General features: G+C 41.0%; 1 protein-coding gene across 1 annotated transcript in view; it reads right to left on the bottom strand.

Moving 5' to 3' along the window:
• Positions 1-23,330, bottom strand: part of ctnnbip1 (catenin, beta interacting protein 1) — a 29,796-nt gene extending 6,466 nt beyond the window's left edge. Inside the window, exons 1-3 of the mRNA XM_022206811.2 lie at positions 23,223-23,330; positions 11,310-11,424; positions 9,640-9,730 (exon numbers count right to left, since the gene is read on the bottom strand). Of these exons, the coding sequence (XP_022062503.1) occupies positions 9,640-9,730; positions 11,310-11,405 (187 nt within the window). The 5' untranslated portion in view covers positions 11,406-11,424; positions 23,223-23,330. The remainder of the gene's footprint in view (positions 1-9,639; positions 9,731-11,309; positions 11,425-23,222) is intronic.
• Positions 23,331-24,135: the final 805 nt, after the last annotated feature.

Below are 24,135 nucleotides of genomic sequence, written 5' to 3'. Positions count from 1 at the left end.
TTCAGGCGTTAGCTCTTCAATTGGGTACAGGAAGCGCTACAAACTCAGTATTAAAATCACTTTTGTACTCATCTGAAAGCCGAAATATATTTGCTTCTTTATAATGGAAGCACAGTCTGAATATGACACAACAAAGCACACACAGCGAGTCTAATTCTTGTCTCTGAAACAGCCTTGATTAAAAAGCAGCTCCTGAAGAAAAGAGGAGCAAAATGCAATAGTCTGAAGCAAGCATGACCGTGTATTGATACAAAAATACTAAAGTATCGTTAGCGCCGACTTCCACACCTTTAGAAATCGCTCCCATCAGCACCTCGTGCATGTCTGCTATAAAAAGCCTTTCTTCGCCGCAGCCCTGAAGTGCTTGTTACATTTAATTATTGTGGAGATACGAAAGTAGGCCAGGGACTGTGAGCTTCCACATGCATTCGGCACAACGGGCGGACCCTCCTCATCAGACCCTCCAAACGCAGAATTTTGTATTTCATTTTGCCATCGCTCTGGGAAAATAATTAGCATCTTTCTACGCCGCATTCAGGCCATGTTGGAGCTCGGTAAGATCTAGACTTCTGCGGGGGGGAAGGGGCCTTTTTAATATCAACTTTCAAGCTCTTCTTCCCGTGGGAGCTCACCGGCTTACCAACACGAGGCAAAAAAAAAAAAGCCAAAAAAGCAGCACAGAGAGAGGAAACTAGAAAGAGGGATGGGAAAATGTTGGCAGAGACATGCTGTTCGACTCTAGTTAATAACATAAATCTCATCTGCTTTGAGACGGCACGTACAGATAACGATGCTGGAACAAGAGGCAATTATGTAAGACAGCACAATAGCAAACCTGACCTGAATTATGCTGCAGCTGAACACCACTGCTGTTCAAGATCATGTTTTCTGGCACGGGAACTTGTGATAACACCCATTTATCGCAGACAACACCAGTCAGAATTATTTAGTGTTTGTGTGACGGAGCTCAGGGGCAGTGCAGAGGAAGGACGAGCGAGGAACTTGAGCCGAGCGACCGGCAGACGTTCTCTGAAAATACATCCAGAGTGTCATAGGGACGGCTGGGCTATATCTGAACACTTGGTGTTCGGACCTCGCCCTGCCACAAACACACATTCACACATAAATAAGCAACACGATGGAAACGGCAGGTCCCTCAACGCTGTTGCCTAGCGACAGATAAAATCAGCCTGCATCAGTGGCGCTGCTGCCAATGAGCAAACAGCTTTTGGTTTGTTACAATGCAGCTCTGCGTCCAGCCGCTCTCCTCCACAATCCACCTGACACCGATTCCCTCCTCGGCCTGAGAGAGGGGAGCAGCACGACTCCGGACGGCAGATTACACAAACAACGGCCTTGTCATCTGATTTTATCTCCACCGATGCTTTGAAACGGAGAAAAGAAACCTTAGTCATGACTGAGATTATCTATCCAGGAAAGAGTATGGAGATAAATGAGAACCATGTAAAGTCAAAACCTGTGAAAAGAAATTTGACTCGGAGAAGAAACTATTAACTCTCATGTCGTCATGCGGGTCAAAACTGATCCGTTTTAAAGTCAGAAAATGTGGGAAAAAAACATTTTCACAGTGAAATTTCTGATGTCCATCTTTGAACATTTTTTGGTGGAAAAAAAGAAATGTTGAAAACGTTTTAAAGAACATTCACAAAAAAAAAAAAATCAACCAAAATCCATCGAATTTCACTGGATTTTGGTTGATTTTTTTGGTGAACGTTCTTAAAGAAAAAATTTGAAGTTTTCCTGATGTATATGTAATCCTTTTCGATATTCTTAGGATTTTTTAGAAGATTTTTAGTAATTTTTCGAAAATATTTACAAGAATTTTATTGCCACATTTGGATGCTTTTTAAAAAAAAAAAAAAAGTCTAAGGGAAACGTTTAAGGAATTATTGAAATTTTCTTCCTGAAGGTTTTGCAAATTTTCAGAAGTTTGGGGAATTTTTGGATTTCTTTTTTTCATAAATGAGGACAACAGAAGGGTTAAATTAAAATTTAACACTTAAGCTGCAGCCCCTTTCCTTCGTCCCACTAAAAGCAGCCACGATCAGTGAATTCACATGAATTAATTCAAAAGCAAACAGCCGCTCTTCACACTTCTGAGAGACTAGAAATCAATATGTGGCTCACCTAAAATAACAGAGAAACATAAAAGCGCCGCTGAAACCCCTCAGGGTAAGAAGAGCTATGAATTAACCCAGGAGGAGTTGTTTTGATGTCCAAAGCACAGTTTCAGACTAAAGAGGCAGAGCGGCATCCATACGACGACTCCCCATGTCGACATGATGAAGCACCGACGGCGTTTGAGGTCACAATCTGTGCCGGGTCAGCTGAGGGGACGAAGGACCGGGACCCCGACTACACAACAGCAGGGCGGGTTAAGAAGGAAGACGCACGACGGGGGAGTGTGTGGTGCAGCTCCAAATGTTCACCAAACAGTCGGTCCACTTTAACTCGAGCACGACCTTTAAGAAATGATCTATTGTTTTCATTAGTGTTGACTTGCAGCATCTTCATCAAGTATTGAATGCTTTCTTTGCTCCTGCATTCAATCTGATCTTCTTTTTCATCATTTCTTCTCCGTTATATAGTAATTTGGCGTATATATCAGTACTTCAGATGCATTAGAGTTCAGACCTGTGCATTTCTTAGTGCTTTTTAATTGTTTTTTGATGCTATTTTTACCCGTTTTCTTGGCCTCTGTAAACGTGTTTCTAGGTTTAAAGCAAAAATAGAGTCTATTAATTAAAGGTGTTTGTCTTTTCTACTAGAGACAGACAGCGGTAACCATGTTTAACATAAAATTACAAAAACAGCAACAAAAAAATGACTTTACTGGAGGATTTTTCGTAAATTCTCGCTTTGTAGGAAGATTTTTCCAAGAATAAAAGAATAAAGTTGCAAAAAGAGGCCCCCGCACACTGTCCAACTTGCAATATATCCTTTATTGTGACGTTTCGGTACTAGACCTTCATCAGACAAACATTTTTTAGTTCATGAGAAGCCATCTTAAATAGGGAGTGGCTGTTCCTCCACAGCCAATCCCATTCACACATGCAATCAAATATCATTAGCCCTATTTAATACAAAAAACACAGAACAATTAATTACAAACAAGCATACAAGTCTGTTCTGGCTAATCCCAACTCCGTTTTTCCTCTACGCAGCTGTTTTTTTGACAGATGTGCGAAGTGTTTACCTTGTACAAGAATAAAACAATAAAATGATTTCAACATTTCAGAATTCTATTAAATCACAGAGAACATCGAATTTGCACAGCAGATTGTTTTTTAGTTCACATGCTTCTGAGATGTAATGATCTTTAATTATCCGAGTTTTAAAAAAATATGCTATATTCCGGAAAAAAAAAATCCCATAATTCATTAGAACCAGAAACGCTAGATGTTCAACTTTCCAACAATTCTTGAACTACTCATCTGTATTCTATGAAGGAAAATTTAAACAAATCTAGGCTTAAACTTTGATATTTCATCAAAATTCAATTTACGTTACATTCCATTTAAAAATTTGCCTTAAAAAAAAAAATCACAGCTTTTGTAATAAAAAAACAAAAAACTTTACAGTCCTCAGTGCAAAGATAAAGCCATTAGGCATCTACAGTCCCACGAAAAAAAGATTTAGCAGACATTTATCAAAAAAACAAACAAACAAAGGAAGTTATTTAATATTTAGAGTATGCTGAGTTAAACATTTTCTCTATCTGTAACACCTTTGAAAAATGTTGTATGTGTTGGTTCTAGGTTTGAAATGTTTTTAGTAAAATAAATATTTTACTTTGTTTCTTTTATGATTTATGACATTAACTTTGTCAGACTAAACAAAGCATTTCTAAGTTTTCTCTACTTCTAGCCACGGTGGTTCTGTTTCCACAGAGGAGCAGGACTTCATATTGTAGAAAAATGAGGCCACAGCGAGTAAAAAATGTGACGGGACCAAAAAAAAAAGATGGCCGGAAAATACTCCCAGTTCAGAGGAATAAAGTTAGGTTTAAGCAACAACAAATAAACTAAGCTTAATAAATAAATTTCTCTTATTCAAATGGATTTAATACATCTAACATTTTCAGGCTACATTCAGGTAGTAAATTATTTCATAATGCAGTAGATTTGTAGTATAGGTTTGGGTAAACTTTTAGTTTGTGATACCAATGAACCAGAGATAATAGAGATAATAAAGAAAGACAACTGGCAAATTCAGCACATGCGAGTCGCTTCAGAGCTACAATGTAATATCCATCTATACAGCTATATATTTATTTATCCATTTGGTGCAGAGATGAGGGGGTATTTAAGGAGAAAATCATCCCTCTGTGTTTCACCGAGCGAAGTTAGTCAGATGTGGTGCTTCATAACTAATTCCTGCCGCAGTAAGAAACAGGATAAAGCAAGAATCAATACGACTCTAGGAGTGCCAAAAAGCCAAACAAAAGGGAGGTCCTTGCTCTGTAGGACGCGGCTTCCACTTGAAAAAGGCCAGTTTAAGGACAGCGTCACATCGAGAGTGTCAGCAGACAAAAAGAAAACAAGATAGTATTGACTGAAAGCGGCTGCAGTGACAGAGGACGTATTTCTGCAGGAAGGGACACGACTGACTGATTGGAATCTCTCACTCCGGCTTTGTAATTAGCACTTCAGCTCGCCTTCGGGCCCTTTAATGACACCTGCACCAATCCACCGCTGCAGCACGTCACAACAACAGCAAAAAACCCAAAGGGAGGCTCTGCTTTCCCGGGACAACCGAGGTTGCTATGGCGACCAACCTCCTCCCTCTCCCCTCTTTTGTTGTGGCCCTCCGACATCCTTCTGGGAGGAGTAAACTTTCCTCGTCAAATCAGACAGGATAACAAGTCCTGAGACTGCTGGCTTTATGAGTGACTCTCACAAACTGTATTGTTTACAGTGACAGTTATAGAAAGAGGCAAATAAAAGAGCTAAACAGGAGGAATAACAGCCCGAGTACAAAGAGAAAGCCTCCGTATTTCTCGTGTTCAGCCTCTGTATCATAACTCACTTTTAAGAAACTGCGATTATTCACTACTAGCCAAAAAGTCGCAATTAACACTAAAACCGAATGCCAAAACAGAAGCCTCACTTAATGAGTTCACGCTTCATTTCCAAACATGATAACAGTGTTTAAATGTCGCACACAAAGTCCTGCTTGTCCTCCGTTCCTCTGCATCGCCAGAATTAAGGCATTCACAAGAAGAAAGACGAATTATTAAAAAAAAGTCTCAGCTCCAGCGCCGTTGGCAGAGAATTCCTTTCTGGCCTGATTAAAATTGCAAAACAAAATTCTGTATTTGCATGTATGGTAATCAGCCAATTAAAACTATCTGAAATGCAAATTCAGTGACCCATAGACTTACAAGAAATATGAGTTGTAACCGCTGCGAGAAAAATCCGAACAACATTTGACAGCTAAGCGGAGATTGAAGGACTGATCCGGGTTTAAAAAAACTATTTCAGTTGGTCTAATCAGACGTGATGAAGAACGGCAACATTTCTGCTAATAGACGGCAACACCTACAAACTCACCGACAACAGCAACCAGCTTAAACATTTGTCATATTAGCATTGCTGTGGTTTCGCATTTACATTCCAATTTAACACTTCCTGAACACAGACCAGCTACGACTTGGAGTAATCAATATCTGTGTGTCGCCATCGTGCCCTCAGCGCCCTCTAAGCATGCCGCCGCTCGATCAGAGAGGCCACGTCGGACACGTGGCTCGATTGTTCGAGACCCCTTGAGGATATCGGAGCCTCCTGCATCAGCATGTCCAATCCACGCTCCGTTTCACACTGCTGTGGCTGGACGGCTGAAGTTTCTCACTCGAGAGCGAAAAATCTCTTCAGCTGGACCCGTCTGACCTCAGCGAGTCTCTCCAGTGCAATTGGAAAATATTCTGTGTTAGGCATTCTGCTCACCTTAATGGCAGCAGACAGAACTGTATTATTTAACAAGCACAGGGTGAGTCATTCACTATGAATTATTAGTTGTTAGAAAAGCCGGCTAAGGAGCAAAAGTCTTTTTTGTGTTTTTACAGGTGTTACCAAATGTGCAGGAGGCAAGGGAAGAGGGAAAAGTCTATAATAATTTTACTTGATTTATGATGTTATTCTTGAAGTGCTCATGCTAAGCTGCACCGAGGACAAAACACTTATTAGCTAAAGCAACGAGCTTTGCTGCAGAGACCGATATGAAGTCTGAAGGCGGGACTGCTGTAGGTTGGTACATTAATTGTACAAGATCTGAAACAGACAAACACCTTCTGCCTGGAAAACTGCTGCTCAGATAGAGAGTTTCTGCTGCACTGTGATGATCAGATGGGACAGACGTACAGCAGGATGCCGTGATAATAAGGTGAGAAAAGGGTGAAACGCAGAAAGTAACGCACGATTTATCTCCACGCCCTCGTAGCATGGATGTTGCAAATCTGGTTTACTTTATTTCTTTTCAGTCATAACACACAACGCAGCACGTATTAACAGAATAAACAATCTAAAGAAAATCAGAAGCCTACGTATTAAATATCAACTGAACAGGTTTAGGCAACGCTTATGCACGCCCAGCCCACATTTTGATCCTTTAATCTCCCCTCCAGACATCAAAAAAGAATCAATCAGACCACTTGTCATCATTAAAATACCTTCTTTTAAACCCAAAGTAAAAATGTGCCTATAAATATAACAACACGTTGAAATACAATCAAATATGAATGCCTCTTTCCTTACAAATGTATGAATAGATTTTACATAATTACCCACACGGTTGTTCCTACTTAAACCTTCAGAGGTCTTCTGCTCAGCGGTGTCCGACTTGCTTTAAACTTCTGTCATCATAAAATATAAATGTGTGAATGGTAACTGTGAAATTTTAGATGAAGAAAAATCAAGATATTATTTTTAAAATTGCCCTTCAACATCACTGTGCTTGCCTACAGTATAAACGTCATCATCTCTGGAACAATAAGAGCTGAATATGTGCTGTCCGAAGTGACAAAAAAACAACATTACATATCTGCATTAAACAATGATTTATCTTATATTTTGTGAACCATTCTGAAACTCCAAGACCTCTACTTGGATTAAGCCATCTAGCAATATTTGGTTATTTTATAATTTGTTATACAACCGTTGGATCTGCTGTAAAAGGAAAATAAAAATACGTTTCTTTTCAATTTTTGCAACCAAGCTTTTTTATATTAGGAAGGATTCTAAATGTTGTGTCTTGTATTACTGTGAGATGCAACAAGATAAGGTTCAGACAATATCACTAGTTGATCAATTTTTTTTGCTAATGTGTTCTTAAATATGGGACTTTTCAAGATGGCTTAATTTTTTCTTATTATACTGATCTACTTGTCCCATACTGCAGATTACGAATCAATGCCGTTATGAGAATTAACAGGGAGAATTTTAGACTTTTATCTTTGACAGTTTCTGAGATATCGTTGTTCAAACACAACCTCAAATTTCAACGTGCACAAAAGCATGCTGAAAGTGGTAATATTTGGTATAATTCGGCTAAAATTTCACAAATATCTGCATAAATATCACAATAAAGAGCAGAGACTGCTCTGAAAATGGAATTGTCCCTTATTCTGTGTCATATTGTTGTTTGAAGTCTGTTTCCATGAATTAAACTTTAAGGTACAGTGAATTGCTGCCAGGCCATAAAATATTTCCTTTCATCTACTTTCTTTAACCCCATTTCTGAGTCTAAATTACATCAAATCGTGGAGTTCCCTCTTCGTGCAACTAAAACTCCTCACACCACCTTGAAGTATCCCAAGTGTAATGCCGATACCTCCAAACTGCCGTCCTTCAGCGCAGCGTTGAATATTTAAAACCGCTTAACTCTCAGCCATCTCCATGATGCCTAATCACAGTACCCAGGACAAGATGCAGATCGCTAATAATTTATTGGCACACTGAGGGAGTGGGCAAGCTGCCAAATGACGCTAAATGTGTCTGTTTTTGTGATGTATAATGCATACTTGGAGCACCTCTCGCCAGTCAGATTCTTCCATAATTAATGACGCTCTTTTTAAGCTGTATTGACAAAGCAAAGACACGGAGTTCTGGAGCCGCTAAAGGGCACGAAGTAGGAGAGAGGACGAGGGTCTGCGGCACAAAATGACAGCTAATCTCCAAATGATTCTGAGCAGACAGAAAACATCTGCTGCAAACGAGTGACTTCAAATCAGCGCTGATCTCACATGTGGGTGCGTCTGATCTGGTGCAGTGCTTTATATTCTGCCGCTTCACGAGGAGACGGTGTTAATAATGAAATCTACGCCGTCTCTGATGCAATGACCCACATTAAAAATTTTTGATGCGTCCCGACACTGCAGAGTGAGTTTAGCAAGACATGACGCTGTAGCTCAGTACAAAACAAATGTGATTTAAAAAAATCACTAAAGGAGGACAAAAAGGCAAAGTCATTGCACCTTTAACCTAATCCTTGTTCAACACAGAAGATGAGGTGCGTCTAAATGCGAGCAACACTGATTGTTTCTTTGCAGAGAAAGGACACAGACAAGGACACCCCAACACCTCGCTGTGGATGAAGCGTCACAGGCAATTTTTCCTCTTACTTCAAGCTCTCTCGAGGGACCGACACCATATGGGGCAAAGCTGGACTTAGCCCTAGCAGGTTTACCCCAAGAGGACAGCGGTGCTCCTGCCAGACAGTCGTGTTTTGGACTGAGCCTGGAAAGCAGCTGATAAGTGTAGTTAGGAAAAAAAAAAACAACAATTTGCTGCTGCTGCTGCTGCTTTCTCAGGTGACTGCAGTGCCTCCCCACATGCAGGATTGCATTTAAAGCAGCACCCTCTTGTGGTTTAAACTCGCAAGAGCTGCGGAGTCGCTCAAGAAAGCCCAACAGCGCCCTCTGGTGTCGTGAAGCGGCACAAACATCACATGTCACGCCACATTACCAATCAAACGAGGTGCTATAACAACATGCGTGAACAGCGAGCCTCTCTGTAATGTAAACACCGCATCGCTCTCCGTCTGAGCCAATTCTGAGAGGCAGCGGTGAAACTAGAGATGCGCTCATGCTGAGGATGAGTCATTTGTTTCCAGTCAGCCACTGCTGCCGTTTGCTGGGTGAGTAATCTCGCGGTGCTGGTGGGCCGCTGAGTCGGCCTCGGCGCTCGGTCTGGGAACCACTTTGCTGTACCGGGGTACAGGCTCTGAGGGAGAGATGTGTGTCTGCAGGGATTTTCCCTCGTTTTGTTCTGGCACCTCTGTGACATGTGAGGGTGGCGTTTGTAGGCTAATGCTGTTTCGTATCAACCCGCAGCCATAAACACCTTTTTTTTGTGCGCCAAAAGACAAAAATTACAACGATATCATCTGAAAAGCACAACTGTTGACCTGCATTGAAAAGGTAACATGATCAGGTATTTTAAATTAAACGAAATTCAGAACCACATCCCAACAAAAACAAATAGTTCCCAGTAAAAAGAACAGCACTGGCTAGACTACTGTACTTTGAATGTGAGAGTGTGTGTGTGTGTGTGTGTGTGTGTGTGTGTGTGTGTGTGTGTGTGTGTGTGTGTGTGTGTGTGTGTGTATGCGTCACAGCCTTACCCTGGTCTATGTTGTGCTGTGGGAGTTGGCTCATCTGACTGTGGACCACACCTGCGTAATTCCGGAGAAAAGCCTCTTCACTCGGTGTAAGCTGAAGAAGAGCACACAAAGTGGATTCCCAAATTACAAAACGAGCATAAACACAATGAAACATTGACCTCAAAGACAAAGTCAAACCTTTAGCACAATGATAAGTGACTTAAAAAACTAAATAATTCTCCCAGAAGACGGTATGAGACAATTTGGATCCAAAACATTTTGAGTTTTAACATTAATTAGTAAAAAAAAACGTGTTTTGCTGCACATCTCTTCACACATTTCCTATTTTAGTCACTGAACGTACTTCAGAAGCAAACAGTTACAAAGTAGGCTAGAAGTCGATTTTACCTTTCTGCTGCATGGATAATTGCACTCAGTAGCTGACACCGATGGCTGCTTAGTGTGAATAAACCTGACATGACACCTGTCACAACACGAACAACTCACGATACCTGTTTGTGACTTCTTGTTGTTGGCCGTCATTCAGTCAGTTATGTCATTTTTAAAGCAAAGTTGGCAAAGTCTTTGGTATGACTGCTTAACATGAACAAAGACAACAAACCCCATCAAAAACATGGCATAGAAGGCCAAATTAACACATGTAAACAAATTATTTAGCATTATGTGTTAACATTGTATGACATCAGACACTCAAAAGTTGTCAGTTTTGACATTTGCTGTCAAGAAACTTCTATAATTGTGACATTATTAATATTTTCCTTGGCTTTCACTACCGTGGTACAATAGGCACTGATCCTAAAACCCCAGTCACAGAGCCCCAAAGTTACTATGAAGCTATTATAACAAAGACACTTCAAACAATATTAATTTTGCAATAAAAATTATGTAATTGACCAAATGACATCACTTCTAGGCTCCAGACTGTGATGAAAAAGGTTGCATGTGAACTTTGTTTTTGTGTGTTCCAGAGAGAAAGTGGAGCTGATTATTTTAAAAACAAAACTGAAGAACAACTAGAAAGAGAAGGAGAAGTCTGATTCAGACACGTGATGATCATAGTGCAGGTGAACAGATCTAATATATTCAGTTTCATTGACTAATGCAGTAGCAGCACTGTGAAATGAAATGGAAATTAATCCCAATGATGATTTTGGTTTCCCTCCATTGTCTGAACACGATCGACTGCAGGATTTACATTTAAAAATGCTGCTGCATATAAAACCGTGTTTCGTCTTTGACAGATCTGACAGTAAAATGCCCTATTTCGGTCTTTTCAAAGTAATTTTTGCTCACAAACCTGTCTAAGAGCACTGCAGCAACCTAGCAGCATCTAGCAGATGAAGCAGATGTTCAGCCAGTGAGGTGTTTTGTTTGTGACAAAGTGGGAGGTGTGGGAAACTTCACCAGTGCTACCAGTGCAAAGGTTAGCCTGTAGCCCTGCCTTCATGTCGATGACAGGTGTTATGTCCTGGAAACCACCATCTCAGCCACAATGTGATGATGGTTTCCGGTGTTAATGACCAAGCTGACGAGGTTTACAGATTTCAGGAGATTATGCTATGTGTGTCTGCTGATTAAACAAACAATAGTGCCCATGACATGTAACAGTCAGTGGGAAACATTTGCTTCAGCAGTTTTTTGCTTCATGTTAATCAAGGCACTCTACTTACATTTGATCCCATTTTCTTTAGCATGAGCAGGACCCGCACTTTCTGTTGGATGTACATGTCTTCAGGAGACTTCCCCGGGGCCTCCTCGCGGTTCATCCCCCCTGCTCCTGTGGCTCTGGACACACAAACACAAGCGTGTTACACAAGCCCTGAGAAAAGTCACAGCTCCCCAAATACTCACGGTGTCACGAGAAGGTCAAAATATTTATACACGGAGCCGTTTCAGCCGCAAAATCTGACTGGCGGCAATGTCAGGAGAATGACAAAATGTGGGATGAACGCTTAACAACGCAGGCTTTTTAAGCAATCAGATGATTATTCTGTGTAACTACATGGGTATTCTGCACTAATTATGTGCGTAATGACAGTTTTTCTAACAGAACATCTGCAGTGACAACCATTGTAGAAGTCAAGAGTATTACTATTATAACAACAGTTTGTTGTCACCCAGGTAGTTTCACATTTTTCACGAAAACTCCCACTTTTATCCATGTGCTAACATAACTACACAAGGGTTTTCTAATCATCAATGAGCCTTTCAACACCATTAGCTAACACAATGTAGCATTAGAACACAGGAGTGATGGTTGCTGGAAATGTTCCTCTGTACCCCTATGGAGATATTCCATTAAAAATCAGCTGTTTCCAGCTAGAATAGTCATTTACCACATTAACAATGCCTGGACTGGATTTCGGATGCATTTAAAGTTATCTTCACTGAAAAAAAAAAAAAGCTTTTCTCTCAAAAATATGGACATTTCTAAATAAGTGACCACAAACTTTTGAATCATGGTGTATATATTGTGCTCATAAGTTTACATACCCTGGTCAAATTTGTGAAATACTGTCCTATACTTTTTAGCAAATATATTTGTTAATGGAAACGTTTTTCTTTCATTTAGGGCTGGTGTTCAGACAGTTATTTATTATCATGCAATTGTATTTGCTCTGATCATTCATGTTTTCATTAAAGAATGGAGCACATTTTACGTAACCTTGCCAGCAAGTTCATTTCTCGCAATATTTGTGAGTTCACAAATCTCTCAAGAAACCATCTTGCTCCGCTCCCGCCTTCACTTTTCGTACAGCACCAAGTTGGTTCGGGCCAATCACGCAGCAGTATTCGTGTGTGGGGCGGGATAATGGGCGGGATATCCGGGTGTGACGACAACACCAAGCGCCAGTAGATCAAAACAAACATGGCAACGGAGGACAACGATCGTGTAGATGCTGCTATTAAGTCAGTTTTACTTTCACCACACCATAGCACCTGCGCGCAACCCGATGACGACATATTAAAGTTTGCCGCGATTGGCTAAAAACAAACCTGTCAGAGGCAGGACATACTGTTACATTGTCCAATCCGTGCCTCTTTCCTCCGAACGGATTTACATGGAGCGGTCCCAGATTGATATTGTGGAGTACTATCAAGTACTACACAATTATTAATCTGGCTATTGCCAGGTTACATTTTACAAATTCTGCCAGGGTATGTAAACTTATGAGCACAACTGTATACCATTACACACACTCTCCCTCTGGATGTCTGAGCTCCTGAGCCTTTCCCGAGGCAGGAGACTTGTCTTGAGTAAAGTCACAGCCGCAGGTTTGCTACTTCACAGCATCATTAATACTGCATGGCAGTTTTCTCAGAAATCTCACCCCTGCCTGCTTCCATCTCTTATTCTCCATCTAACTAATGACCTATTTTCACTGTCAGTCTGCAGAGATGCAAAATATAGGCAAAGGGGGAGAAAAAGGGAGGAGGGAAAAGAAGGCGATAAAAGGAGCTGCCAGAGCTAATGCGGGTGACAGAAAAAGGATAGGTTCTGCTGTGATAGCGCACACACATCAAGGTCGGCTGTTGTCGCATTAGATCTCTTTTACAATGCACCGACGAGACGAGGCGCACGACACGGCTGGATATCCAGCTAATGAAAAAGCTAAACATGCAGACGAAATAATTCACAGGAAAGAGCAAAATAAATCTATACAAAGGATAAATTAAGAGGGAAGAACATAGGATTTAGCAGAGAGAATATCAGTATGCAAGTCAGGATTTGTTCTCCCCTTAGAATAAATCATAAAAGCCTACGGGAGCCACAGTGACTATGATAGTTCTGGCAATATATTTTGGCCTCTTATCTATACAAAGGACCACTAATGCATGGTGACAGGCTGTTTGATGTAGGGTTATATTTAATTGAGGAGCTGGCTCGCCCCTTTCCAGAGCCCAGGGGAGAGGATGAATGGGGTACCACTGGCCATTGGCTGGCATTTGTTTGCCACTGTGAGCATGTGGATTCATCCAGATCAGAGCAGCTGGAGACCATGCTTCTGGCTATAGTCTTTACAATTATAGCAACCTTCGGTGGATGTTAACTGCAAGCAACTAGCCCTCGACTTTGTCTTCTCGCCTTTCTCTTCAGCCACAGAAAGCTGGATAAACAGATGAGTTATTCACGTCAACCTGAGCGTCAGGCACAGTTTAATTGGAGAGCTGCTGAAGACTCAAAGTAAGGCAGACATGAAAAGATTGAGAGAGCTTGCCGGTGTCAGTTCAGTTGCTCAGTAAACCTTCAGGGGATTGGTGGTGGTGGTGGTGGTGTGTGCATGTATTTGGGTGGGGGTAGTGACAGGGAGAGGATGTTGGTGGAGGGTGTAGGAGGGGGGTGGCCATGTCCTCAGATCAGCAGCAGTGGCACGTTTGATCACGTCTCCAAGCTCCTCACTTCAGATAAATGGGAGAGCCGAGACTCCAGGCGAAGAGACCTACCAGCGAGGCGACGTGCAGCATGAAGACTGATGGAAACAAAGGAGCACCAATCTGCCTGCCTCAGAAGCTCACTGGGAATAAAACGGTCACTGCACACGGCTGGATGAAAAGCCGAGGATGAGGAGAGCGACTGAGGGCTGCGATTACTCTAAAAGGTGCCGTCTTGTACCGAGATCCTTGAAGACGGGAAACATTATACAACAAAGATCCATTAAAATTCAGGAATATTTTAAGACAATGCAATCATTTTCATGTCTGCCAGCAGACATAAGGTTGATATATTCCACATTCATCATCTGTATAAATAGGCCTACTGCTTTCATGACTGAGGCATTTCAGATCCTCTGATGTTTGCTTTTGAAGTTTGAAAACTGTCCATATTTAGCACAATGTCTGCCCGGGCTCCTCACTGTTTCGAGGATTGCAGCTTTTACCAGCCAGAAAAAAAATGTTTTTTTTTTATTTTATCCTACTTCCACAGCAATATCTGCTGCAAGAAGAACAAACATAGTTCACAAAATCCCTCCGGGAGAGAATCTCTGTAGGAAGTAGGAAAGATGTAGAATTGTAAATGAGGCTGATCATCTTCTATTGTCATGTTTTTAAAAAAGAGGAAAGGGCCAGGAGACAGATTTAATCCTTCTGTGGATTTCACCTTTTGTTCTTCTGGCTGGAGGGAGCCAGAAAGACTAATTTCTCGATGACTATTTTGGGCAGCTGAGCAGCTACAGAACTGGAATAATTACAGTTCTGTTACTCAGTGAACTGGATCACAACATGTACACAACAGTGATTAACATTGTGCATATGATTATGTAATGAGCAGTTTCACGTATGCAATCTTGCTCCGCAGTCAACCAGATGGTAGTCTGGTACCTGCTGCTCAAAGCCACAGACTTAACATCCCAGTAATGACTTCCTGGGTCTCTGGATTAGAAAATTTAAACCCACAGTCAAAGCAAAGTCCAGTTAGAGATTATTTTAAAGCCAAAAATCATATACAGCAAGTCCAAAAAGTCATATATATTATCAGAAGCTTCTTATGTTTCAATAAAATGCTGCAACAAACTTTTTTCACCATTATTAATTAAAGATTTTTGTAAAACAATAATTACTTTGACATTCTGTAAGCATATACAGTAGTTCATCACTCAATTTTCTATAGCTGCTTTATCCTGTAAAGCTAAAAAATGTGTAGGATATAACAATTTTCAATAGTCTAAGGCCCACACGGCTTGTCTTGGTCGACAAATACTCCAAAAACTAAAGATTTTCATTTGCTCCCTGGGTGTAACCAACAGCGTAAAATCCGAAAATATCCAATTCTAAGTTCTGGAAAAACAATAAATCATCCTATCTAAAAAGCAGGCGGCCTGAAATGTTTGACATTCTGCTTAGTAAAATCACAGAAACATCAGAATTGTTGATAATCTTCTGTTGTCTCCACATTCTGTTTCAGCACGATCCACATTATTTTTTTGCCAAGCTACCCAGAAATAGCAGTTTTCCAAACATCCAACTTTCCATTACACAAAATTAACTCTGATCAATGAAGAGACTGACATCTTTTCTCGCCATATTTGTTTGAGTCGTGTTCGGATTAAAGTCTTCTGGGAGCAAAGAAAACACAAACCCCTCTATTTATAGAAACCAGGTGATTTAGCAAACAACAAACTCTCTGACAGTTTACACCCGAGATGCTGTTTGTACGACATTCATATGATCTGACACATCCACCAATCGTTAACTCGACTGTATAAAAAGAAAAACATATACAGAACCGTACAGGAGTTTTATGGACTTGTAAACAATGCGGCAAAGCGACGATGCCTTCAAAAATATCACCATGAATAGTTTTAATGCAGCAAACAAAACAACACTGTAATCAGATGAATAATAGGTGTCACGACCTTTCACACTTGCACACAATTTTAGGAAGTTCTTGCCAACTTTCCACGGCTCTTATAGTCGTATGTCTCCTCCTGTAATCTCAGACTGACTCCACTATGTTGAGTTCAGGGCTCTGTGGGGGCCAAACCATCTGCTGTACGGCTCGTTGCTCGCCTTGTTGCCGAATCTTTAAGAACCTGGCTGTATGTCTGACCTCACTGTCGGCAGCAGAATGAATGTGGGATCAAGCAGACGCCTCCCTGATGGTATGATATGATGGACATGAATCTGCAGCCCGTTACGGGACCATCTTAACAGTTGGACATGCCCAGAAAAGCCCCGTTGTCCAGAACATATTCTGGACTGTCTCCTTTTAATGTGAAGGAGCAGCAGCTCTGCTCTGAGCTCCATCAGCTCAGAGCACCTGCTGCCATTTTTCTGCACCCTGGTGGTCATGTTTGTGCATTGGTGAGCTTCCTGGGTTTGTTTTCACATTGGACGACTGCCCTTTTGGCTGCAAGTCTTCTATTAAGACCATCTATGACTGCATTTCTCCAGACTGCAGACGAATTTATTCCCGAGCTGAAGGCAGTGCAGATCATCTTTAGTTTCCAGGGGAAGTCGGCCTGTGGTACATTCTGTTTTCTCAGCTAACCAGTCCTCATTCTTGCCCATTTCTTTGTGCTTTTGCAGAAGAACTTGGACAGTACATCTGGGAACAAGAGCCTGCCATGAAAATTCTGTCCCTGTGAAACCTCGTTGATGCAATTTGTTGTTTATTAGAAAAACAACAGAATTTCTTTCACAGTTTAATTGTTACTAGAAAGCATGCCTACAAATTCAGGGGCTAATTTGGAAAGTATGACATTTGTGATTAGTACATTAACCAAGAAGATAAAAGACAACTGTATAAGACCAATGCCTCATTATATGTTACTAAAGGTACAGATAAGTGAGCTCTGCTTAAAAGCTTATATTTAATAAAGAAACTACATGCAGCTTACTGGGGGTCATTCTAGCATTATACTGGTATACATGCTCCTCTGTGTAGCACGTCTCGAATCGTTTCAAGGACCACAATGAGGATGCTTCCAGACTCCTTTGTATGTGGCCGATGTTAGGTTCTAGAGGTAGGCTGGCTCAACACTAATCCCTCGAGGGATACTCAGCCAGCCTCAGACACATACGGCTAATATTCCAGACGTAATCAAAGGCTTTCTTTAATGCTGATCTAGCCATAATCCCCCCTCTCTGCCCGTGTGGGGCTCTTGTCAGTGTTGTGATGTTGGGCTGAGCTGAGACATCAAGCTCTCTGAGCCCCTCTCGGCAGTTCGTCTAAACCGCATCATCGCTGATACCGAAAGCAAAATAAAAAAATAAAATAAAACAACACGAGGGTGCACAACGTTTCATGGGTGTAAAACCTATTATCGTCGTCATCGTTTGATGTTTCTACTTAATCTACAATGAAAATATCAAATAAAGCGCTGCAACTTCCCAGACTGCATAACGGCATCGGGAAATATCTTGAATATTTGGTTTACAATTAAATATGTCACAGAAATCCTTTCATTTGAGAGGCTACAGCAGATATAATTTGTGATTTTAACAGATTTTGTTCAAAAATGACTGTAATAGGTAAGGTTAACTGATGGTTAAAACAAATTCTGCAGCTATTTTTTTTTTTTGGCGTTCGACTAATCTATTGATAAGAGTTTTATTTTCAACACAAAGCATTGAAAATAATGTTGCAAGAACTCATTCTAACAGCTGAGCTTTCTGGCAGTTCAGCCTTGGCTCAGATTGTGGCTCTTTCACAGTTAGATAAAAGCATACAGTAAAAATGCATTCAAAGTTTCACTGTGTAAATGTGTGAAACAGGTTAAATATATGCTGAGATCCAAATTTTTCTCAGTTGTATATTAAAACTACAGTCTTCAAAATACATGCAACTTACAAGTGATTCTTGAGTTCTAACAAGTTACCTTAATCAACTTACAGTTACCATGATATATCACAAATCTTGCAATTAACTATGAACCGGAGAATCACTGACATATGATGATTCTGCATGGTTATATGAGATAATGCAGCATCTAATTCCCTGCTCATAGCACATGGCAGGACACTGAATGTCTCCTATGTAGCTAGCTGGGAATATGATGGGAATTAGCACAATATGCTAGTATGAATATTTTTTCAGATTACAATTTGTGTACCCTGGTAAAATAAATGCATGAAAAAACTGATATGCCACGCACTGAATAATCCCACTGTTTGTATTACAACATGTCAGGTTGCTACTATGTTATTCTTACTAGGAAAATAAACACACATCCAAGGGAGAAAGGGGCAGTAGCTGCACTGAAAACAAGCAAACAAAGAAAATTAGAGAGGAAAAAACAAGAAATCTTCAACTTAATTAAAGAGGGATTTTTCTTTCTGGGGCTCTGATGAGTGATGGCTCAGATGTACCCACCAGAAAGTGCCCAGTCAAGGTCTAAATGACAAACCAAGGTCTAAAATCACATCATCATTTAGAATAACTGCTGCTGTGACTTCACAGTTAACTAAAAGCATCTCTAAATATCATACAACTCTAGCAAAGGAGATTAGGCCGGGCAGAGACGCTGTCACAGCGGTGCAACATTTTTTAAAGACATTACACATTCAGTAACGACACTTTAAAAATAGAGACGAGCCTCGCACGTCACGCTGGGCTTTTTGTGTGTGCAAATGTGTCAGTAAGTGTATCTGAGAAACAAAAACATGAAGAACACTTCTCTAAACCATTTCAGGAGTCCGGCGGGGCCACACGGTGCAATGAGGGTGTGCTGCTAGGGATTACAGTATGCAATGTGATAGGCCCTCACATTTGCTGAGGGTCAAGAAGAGCAGAGGCTGCCACGGCGCTCTGGCCCATTCGCACATATCCCCGTCTGATTCTGTCACCGGCTCCAGAATCAGCTGTTCACATGATGCGCAACATCTGATTTACAAATAAAATTCCTCTAGCAAGCAGAACCGAAGTCGGTAAGACTCAGAGGTCAACAGCCTCGACAGAAGGGGAAAAACTGAGAGGGGAAAAATAACTTGAATTCAGTCTTGAGTTGCTCCAACATCCCAAGCAAATGTGTGAGAAACTTAAGTAGGATATGAGCCCAGTGTGGCTGCCAGCTCAGCTGCCAACAACCTGGCCTGGTTCTGTGGAGCAGCTGTGCCACTGCAGGTACACACATACTCACAAACACACACACACACACTCACACTGGTTTCTGCTGATGGTTAACCACGTTATGAGAACTATTAACACAACTAGTTAAGTGACATTATGGCAGAACAATGTTCATTCAACATTGCAGTTCAGCAAGATAAACGTCAATCTGTTTATCGTGTGACTTTCTGGTGATATTGTGTGACAGTATAGAAAGAAAAAGGTCTGAAGTATTGCCCAATTAATCTGTCAATTATAACACAGATCACTCATTCATTACTGCGAGGAAATAATAAAAAATTGCCCCACAGATTCCCAAAATGTAAGTCTTAAAAATATGTGTTATTTCCAAACAACATGCTCAAACTTAGATACCAAAAACAAAAAGCATCAAGGACCCACATTTCAGAAGCAGGAACCACTATTTTTAATCCAAATTTTTGAGAAACAATTCCTGGCCTTCAATAGATTATCAGAATTCGTGAAAATATGTTCCTGTGACAAGAAAATAAACCACTCTGATAAACACTCACAAATGGTGCTTTTCCAGTAGCACCGACTCGGCTCGACTCTACTATGTTTGTGAGGTTTTCCATCAGGACGTATTACCTGGTACTACTTACTCGGCCGGGGTTCCAAGCGAGTTGAGTCGAAGCGATAACGTGACGTCTACAGAGTGCAGGCCACTGACTGGACAGGGACGACACATGAGAGCGACTCCTTCACAAAAAATAAACCCGCTATTTAAAAAAACAAATGGCAACAGCGACGGTGATCGTTGCTCTTCACAGAACTTGGAAAACTTTGAACACGACCGAGCAGCAAGTGTACCATTGCCTCCATGTCCTCCATTGTTGTGTTGCACACAGATGACGTTAAGGGACTTCTGGGCCGCCGTCCTATGACGACTCCACCCGCGATGAGGTGGTACTCAACTGTAATGGAAAACGACCTAAACCAGTCAAGTTGAGAAGAGTAGGTGCTCGTGGAAAAGTACCTGAACTGTCTGGACCTGAGTACCTACTACTGCATTCGCACTACTTTAAATGTATTTCAGTAGCCCTGCCACTTTGCACACACACTGAAAATGCTGCTATTTATGGGTTATATGCTCTCCTTTTCAATTTTTGCCGAATTTTTAGTGCTTTTTTTCTGACTACTGAACAATGAGATATAAGATTCACTGGAGTACTTGTTTATGCACAAATGTGGCCAATAAAGTTTATTCTGATTCCATCTATAGTTGCACCTTATATTGTTTATTATGCACTAAAATTTTGTTGCAATCGACAATAAAGAAATTCTATTAAATCTTACAGCAAATTAACAATAATAATGAACAAATTCATGCAGGAAACAATGAAAACTACTCGACCCCCAGCAGACCGACTCCCTCTGGATGGAGGCTGCTTGGGGTCCTGAAACAGCACGACGGACACACACCGCAGGCCAGAAAGGCTCTGACTCGCCGCTTGTCTGCACGCTGCCGTCTGCTCACACGTACAGTGTTCACAACAATGGCTACAGTATTTGGGGACAATGGTGATGAACTAGATTGTGAAAACATGATTGATAAGTAGGTCATGTCTTGTTGTCACCATGTGAGGCATGAACTCAAAATCCTGCTCGACTGTACAAACTTAGTTCAGAGATGGGTTTCTGGGTGTGCTTAAGCATCTACTGATCATTTCCGCACCACGTTAAGCTGAGAGAGAGTTAGTTAGGACACGTATTTGTACCTAAAGCTACTAGGAAAATTCAGTTGTAATTTGGAGAAACTACTATGCTTACTACATGAGATTCTGATTTAGTTTCTCTTACAGCCAATTTGATGAAGCTCTTTTTGTTTTTTTACAGACCAAGCTATATAAAATGATTAAATCTCATCTGGTATGTGATCACAGAACATCTATGCTCACTCCTCAAGGTCCCTCAAGTGAATTGAAACAGAAGCTGCTGCCTTAAGCTGGTCCCTCGGGGGTGCGGCTGCAAGATTTTCAAAGGAGCCTGCGTCGAGGCAGGGCATAAATTTCTGATTTGCAAACAGTTATACGATCCATGTGCTTGGGAGAACACAGTGCAGTACACGTGCACAATAGACAAAGAAATTAGTGATGACTTCCATGAAGAAAAAGAAAAATCTTGACGTTTGATTCTTTAATCCTCGCGTTGTCCTGTGAGTCAAAATCGACCCTGTTTTAAAGTTTGAAAATGTGGAAAAAAAAATTTTTCACAGTTAAACGTCTGATGTAAACATTTTCAACATTTTTGGGAAATCTGAACATTTAAAAATGTTTTTTTAAGAACATTCACATAAAAATCAACCAAAATCCAGTGAAATTAGCTGGATTTTGGTTGATTTTTATGTGAATGTTCTTCAAGAAAATATTAGAAGTTTTAGTTATATATGTAATCATTTTAGATACTTTTAGGAATTTTTTAGGAAGATTTTTCCTCATTTTCTGAATATATTCACAAGAATTTTCTTGCCAAATTTGGGGGATTTTTAAAATAAAGTTTTAAGTGAAACTTTGAAGGAATTATTGGAATTTTATTCCTGATTTTTTGCACATTTTCAGAAATCTGGGGAATTTTTTCTGCTGAGTTTATGGATTTTTTTTCAGACAAGGAAACAACATTTTTTTGGTGTCTGTAAATGAGGACAACAGGAGGGTTAAAACCATTAAAAAGACATTCCGGTCACGCAGAGTGTGAAAGCCACAAGTGGATGCAGGCGGCTCTAATGTTACAGTGTCAGGCCACTACAGGCTACTACGTGGCCCGGTTAATGCTGACAAGATGACAAGCGCTGTGCCAAACACAGAGATGAACCAGCCTCCCTGTCCAAACTCTGCTCGCAGGCAGCTGATGACGTCCCCTCAGGGCTGGAGGAGGTCGCACAGCCGCTGAAGAGCACCTGCCATGAGCGTGAGGAGGCACCAAAGGGGAAGGAGGCCAAGTCCAAGACTCTCTGAAAAACCCAGACAGCGAGGGGAATGCGCAAACCGAGGTCCAGAACCAAGTGTAGTCATTGCCAGGAGGATTGCCTGTGGCCAAGCCCCGAGACTCGTTCCCGTCCAGCTGCCTGCAGGGTGCCAGCCTCGCCACTCAAAGGGGTTGTCAGCTATCTGACAAGTGGGGGGGTGGAAGCAGACACTGTAAAAGGCGAGGTGGCACAATGCATCCATGGGTGGTGGGATCCAAAAATAGAAAAGCAGTTTAGTGAGCTATGCACAAAGCAAACTTGGACACGAATTTTGAAAGAAAGTGGCCACATGTACACCAGCTTAAGTGGGGGTTTAAATCAACTCTCAGCTGATGAGAGGGAAAACGGGTTCCTGTGCATTTACATGTAGGTTTTCATCATGTATGTGCAGTCTGTAGAACTGCTTATGGGCAGGAAACAGTAAAGTGTGTAGATGTTGAGTGGAATAATGTAAATCTAACGCACACTGACGTTAGCTGAGGCTGTTTCTGGCTGTAGATTATGTAGAAATCTTGTTAGTTGTAGCACTGAATGAAAAATAACTAAAACACCCGAACACTAAACACAGTAAAATCCAACAACAAGCAGCTGTTTCTTTCCTAGAGATGGATACACATGACCGAGCAGTTCCTGTTATCATGTTGCGGGACGCAGACTATTCAAAGTGTAGCAGCGCTCCGGCTAGCAAGCAGCGAGCCTCCAGCGCATTTTCGATACGAATATTAAAGCTAATACCGTCTCGGAAAAAACGCAGCGGCCACTTATTTAATCACTTACAAGTCGAGTTTGGTTTAATTTCAACACACATTTCATTTAGCCTCCGCCAAAGCCGCGCTATCCTTGGAAAAGCGGCGAGTGCTAACAAGCCAAGCTAGCAGCTAGCATGCCCCAGACAAAAGCCTGAATGAAGTTCCTATGGGTGCAAACACCATCCAGGTACCGCTGCTCAGCCAGAAGTGGAAAAACGCGGGGATTCAAACGCACGTACCGCCGCTAAAACGCCTGACAATGTAGAGCCGAGTGACAAAACGACAGATAAGTACTTACCCCTCCTGGTCCAGCTTTACTTTCTTCTGTGCTCTGTTTGAATGGTGTGTTGTTGTAGGAGGGCGTCCTGTTCCGGGGTCACATCCCTCCAGTCGGCAGAGCTACAGCGGACTGACTCAACGCAGCGAGGCTCCGGCTGGATCCTCAGTACCGCTGCCGGCCGCCGGGGGCGCCACCGGCCCGGACAACACCGCACATGGCCGCTGTTATCCATCGTCTGGAAGTAAAATTACTTTTATGGAATTGATTTTGGTGTATGATTTTCTTCTTTTTATAAAAATAAAAATCACTTCTTAAAAGGCTTGCAGAGTCAGTAATTTATTTTAAATAATTTCTTAAAACCCACTTTTATAGACTTCTTTATGTGAGGTTTACTTTTAGCTTAAATTAGTTTTAATATTATTATTCTGTATTATGTCCTGTTTATTTTAGATGTTCTCTCTTGTTTGATTTTATTTTTAGATTTTGACGTGGTCTCTCTAATTCTGTAATTTTCTTCTACTCTTTTTTGTTAACTTTAATTTTAACCCTCAATCTTGTTCTTTAATTTTCTTACCTTGTTTGAGTTGCTGCTAATCTAGCAAATTATTCATCTAATTTATTGGCATTTTTACTATTTATTTTTAATTGACTGCTCTGACTTGTCTCTTGTAGCTTGTCTGATTGTCTGTGTTTGCATGTTTTAACTGTCAAAGCACTTTGTGAACCCTGTTTTTAAGTGTGCTATATAAATAAAGTTGTTATTGTTATTATTATTATTATTGTCACAAGATGTCAGATGTCTTCTCCCTCCCTCTGAATGATTCCATCACATACCTACAAGTGCAATATTTTCATGTTTAAGTGCAATATTTATGCTTAATTGCAATATCTATGGTCATGTAGAATATTCATATTATGTGCAATAGTCATC

The sequence above is a fragment of the Acanthochromis polyacanthus genome, chromosome 6, assembly GCF_021347895.1.
Source record: "Acanthochromis polyacanthus isolate Apoly-LR-REF ecotype Palm Island chromosome 6, KAUST_Apoly_ChrSc, whole genome shotgun sequence".
Lineage (NCBI taxonomy): Eukaryota > Metazoa > Chordata > Actinopteri > Pomacentridae > Acanthochromis > Acanthochromis polyacanthus.
Note: the sequence above shows the minus strand (reverse complement) of the source record. Positions and strands in the feature narration are given on the sequence as shown.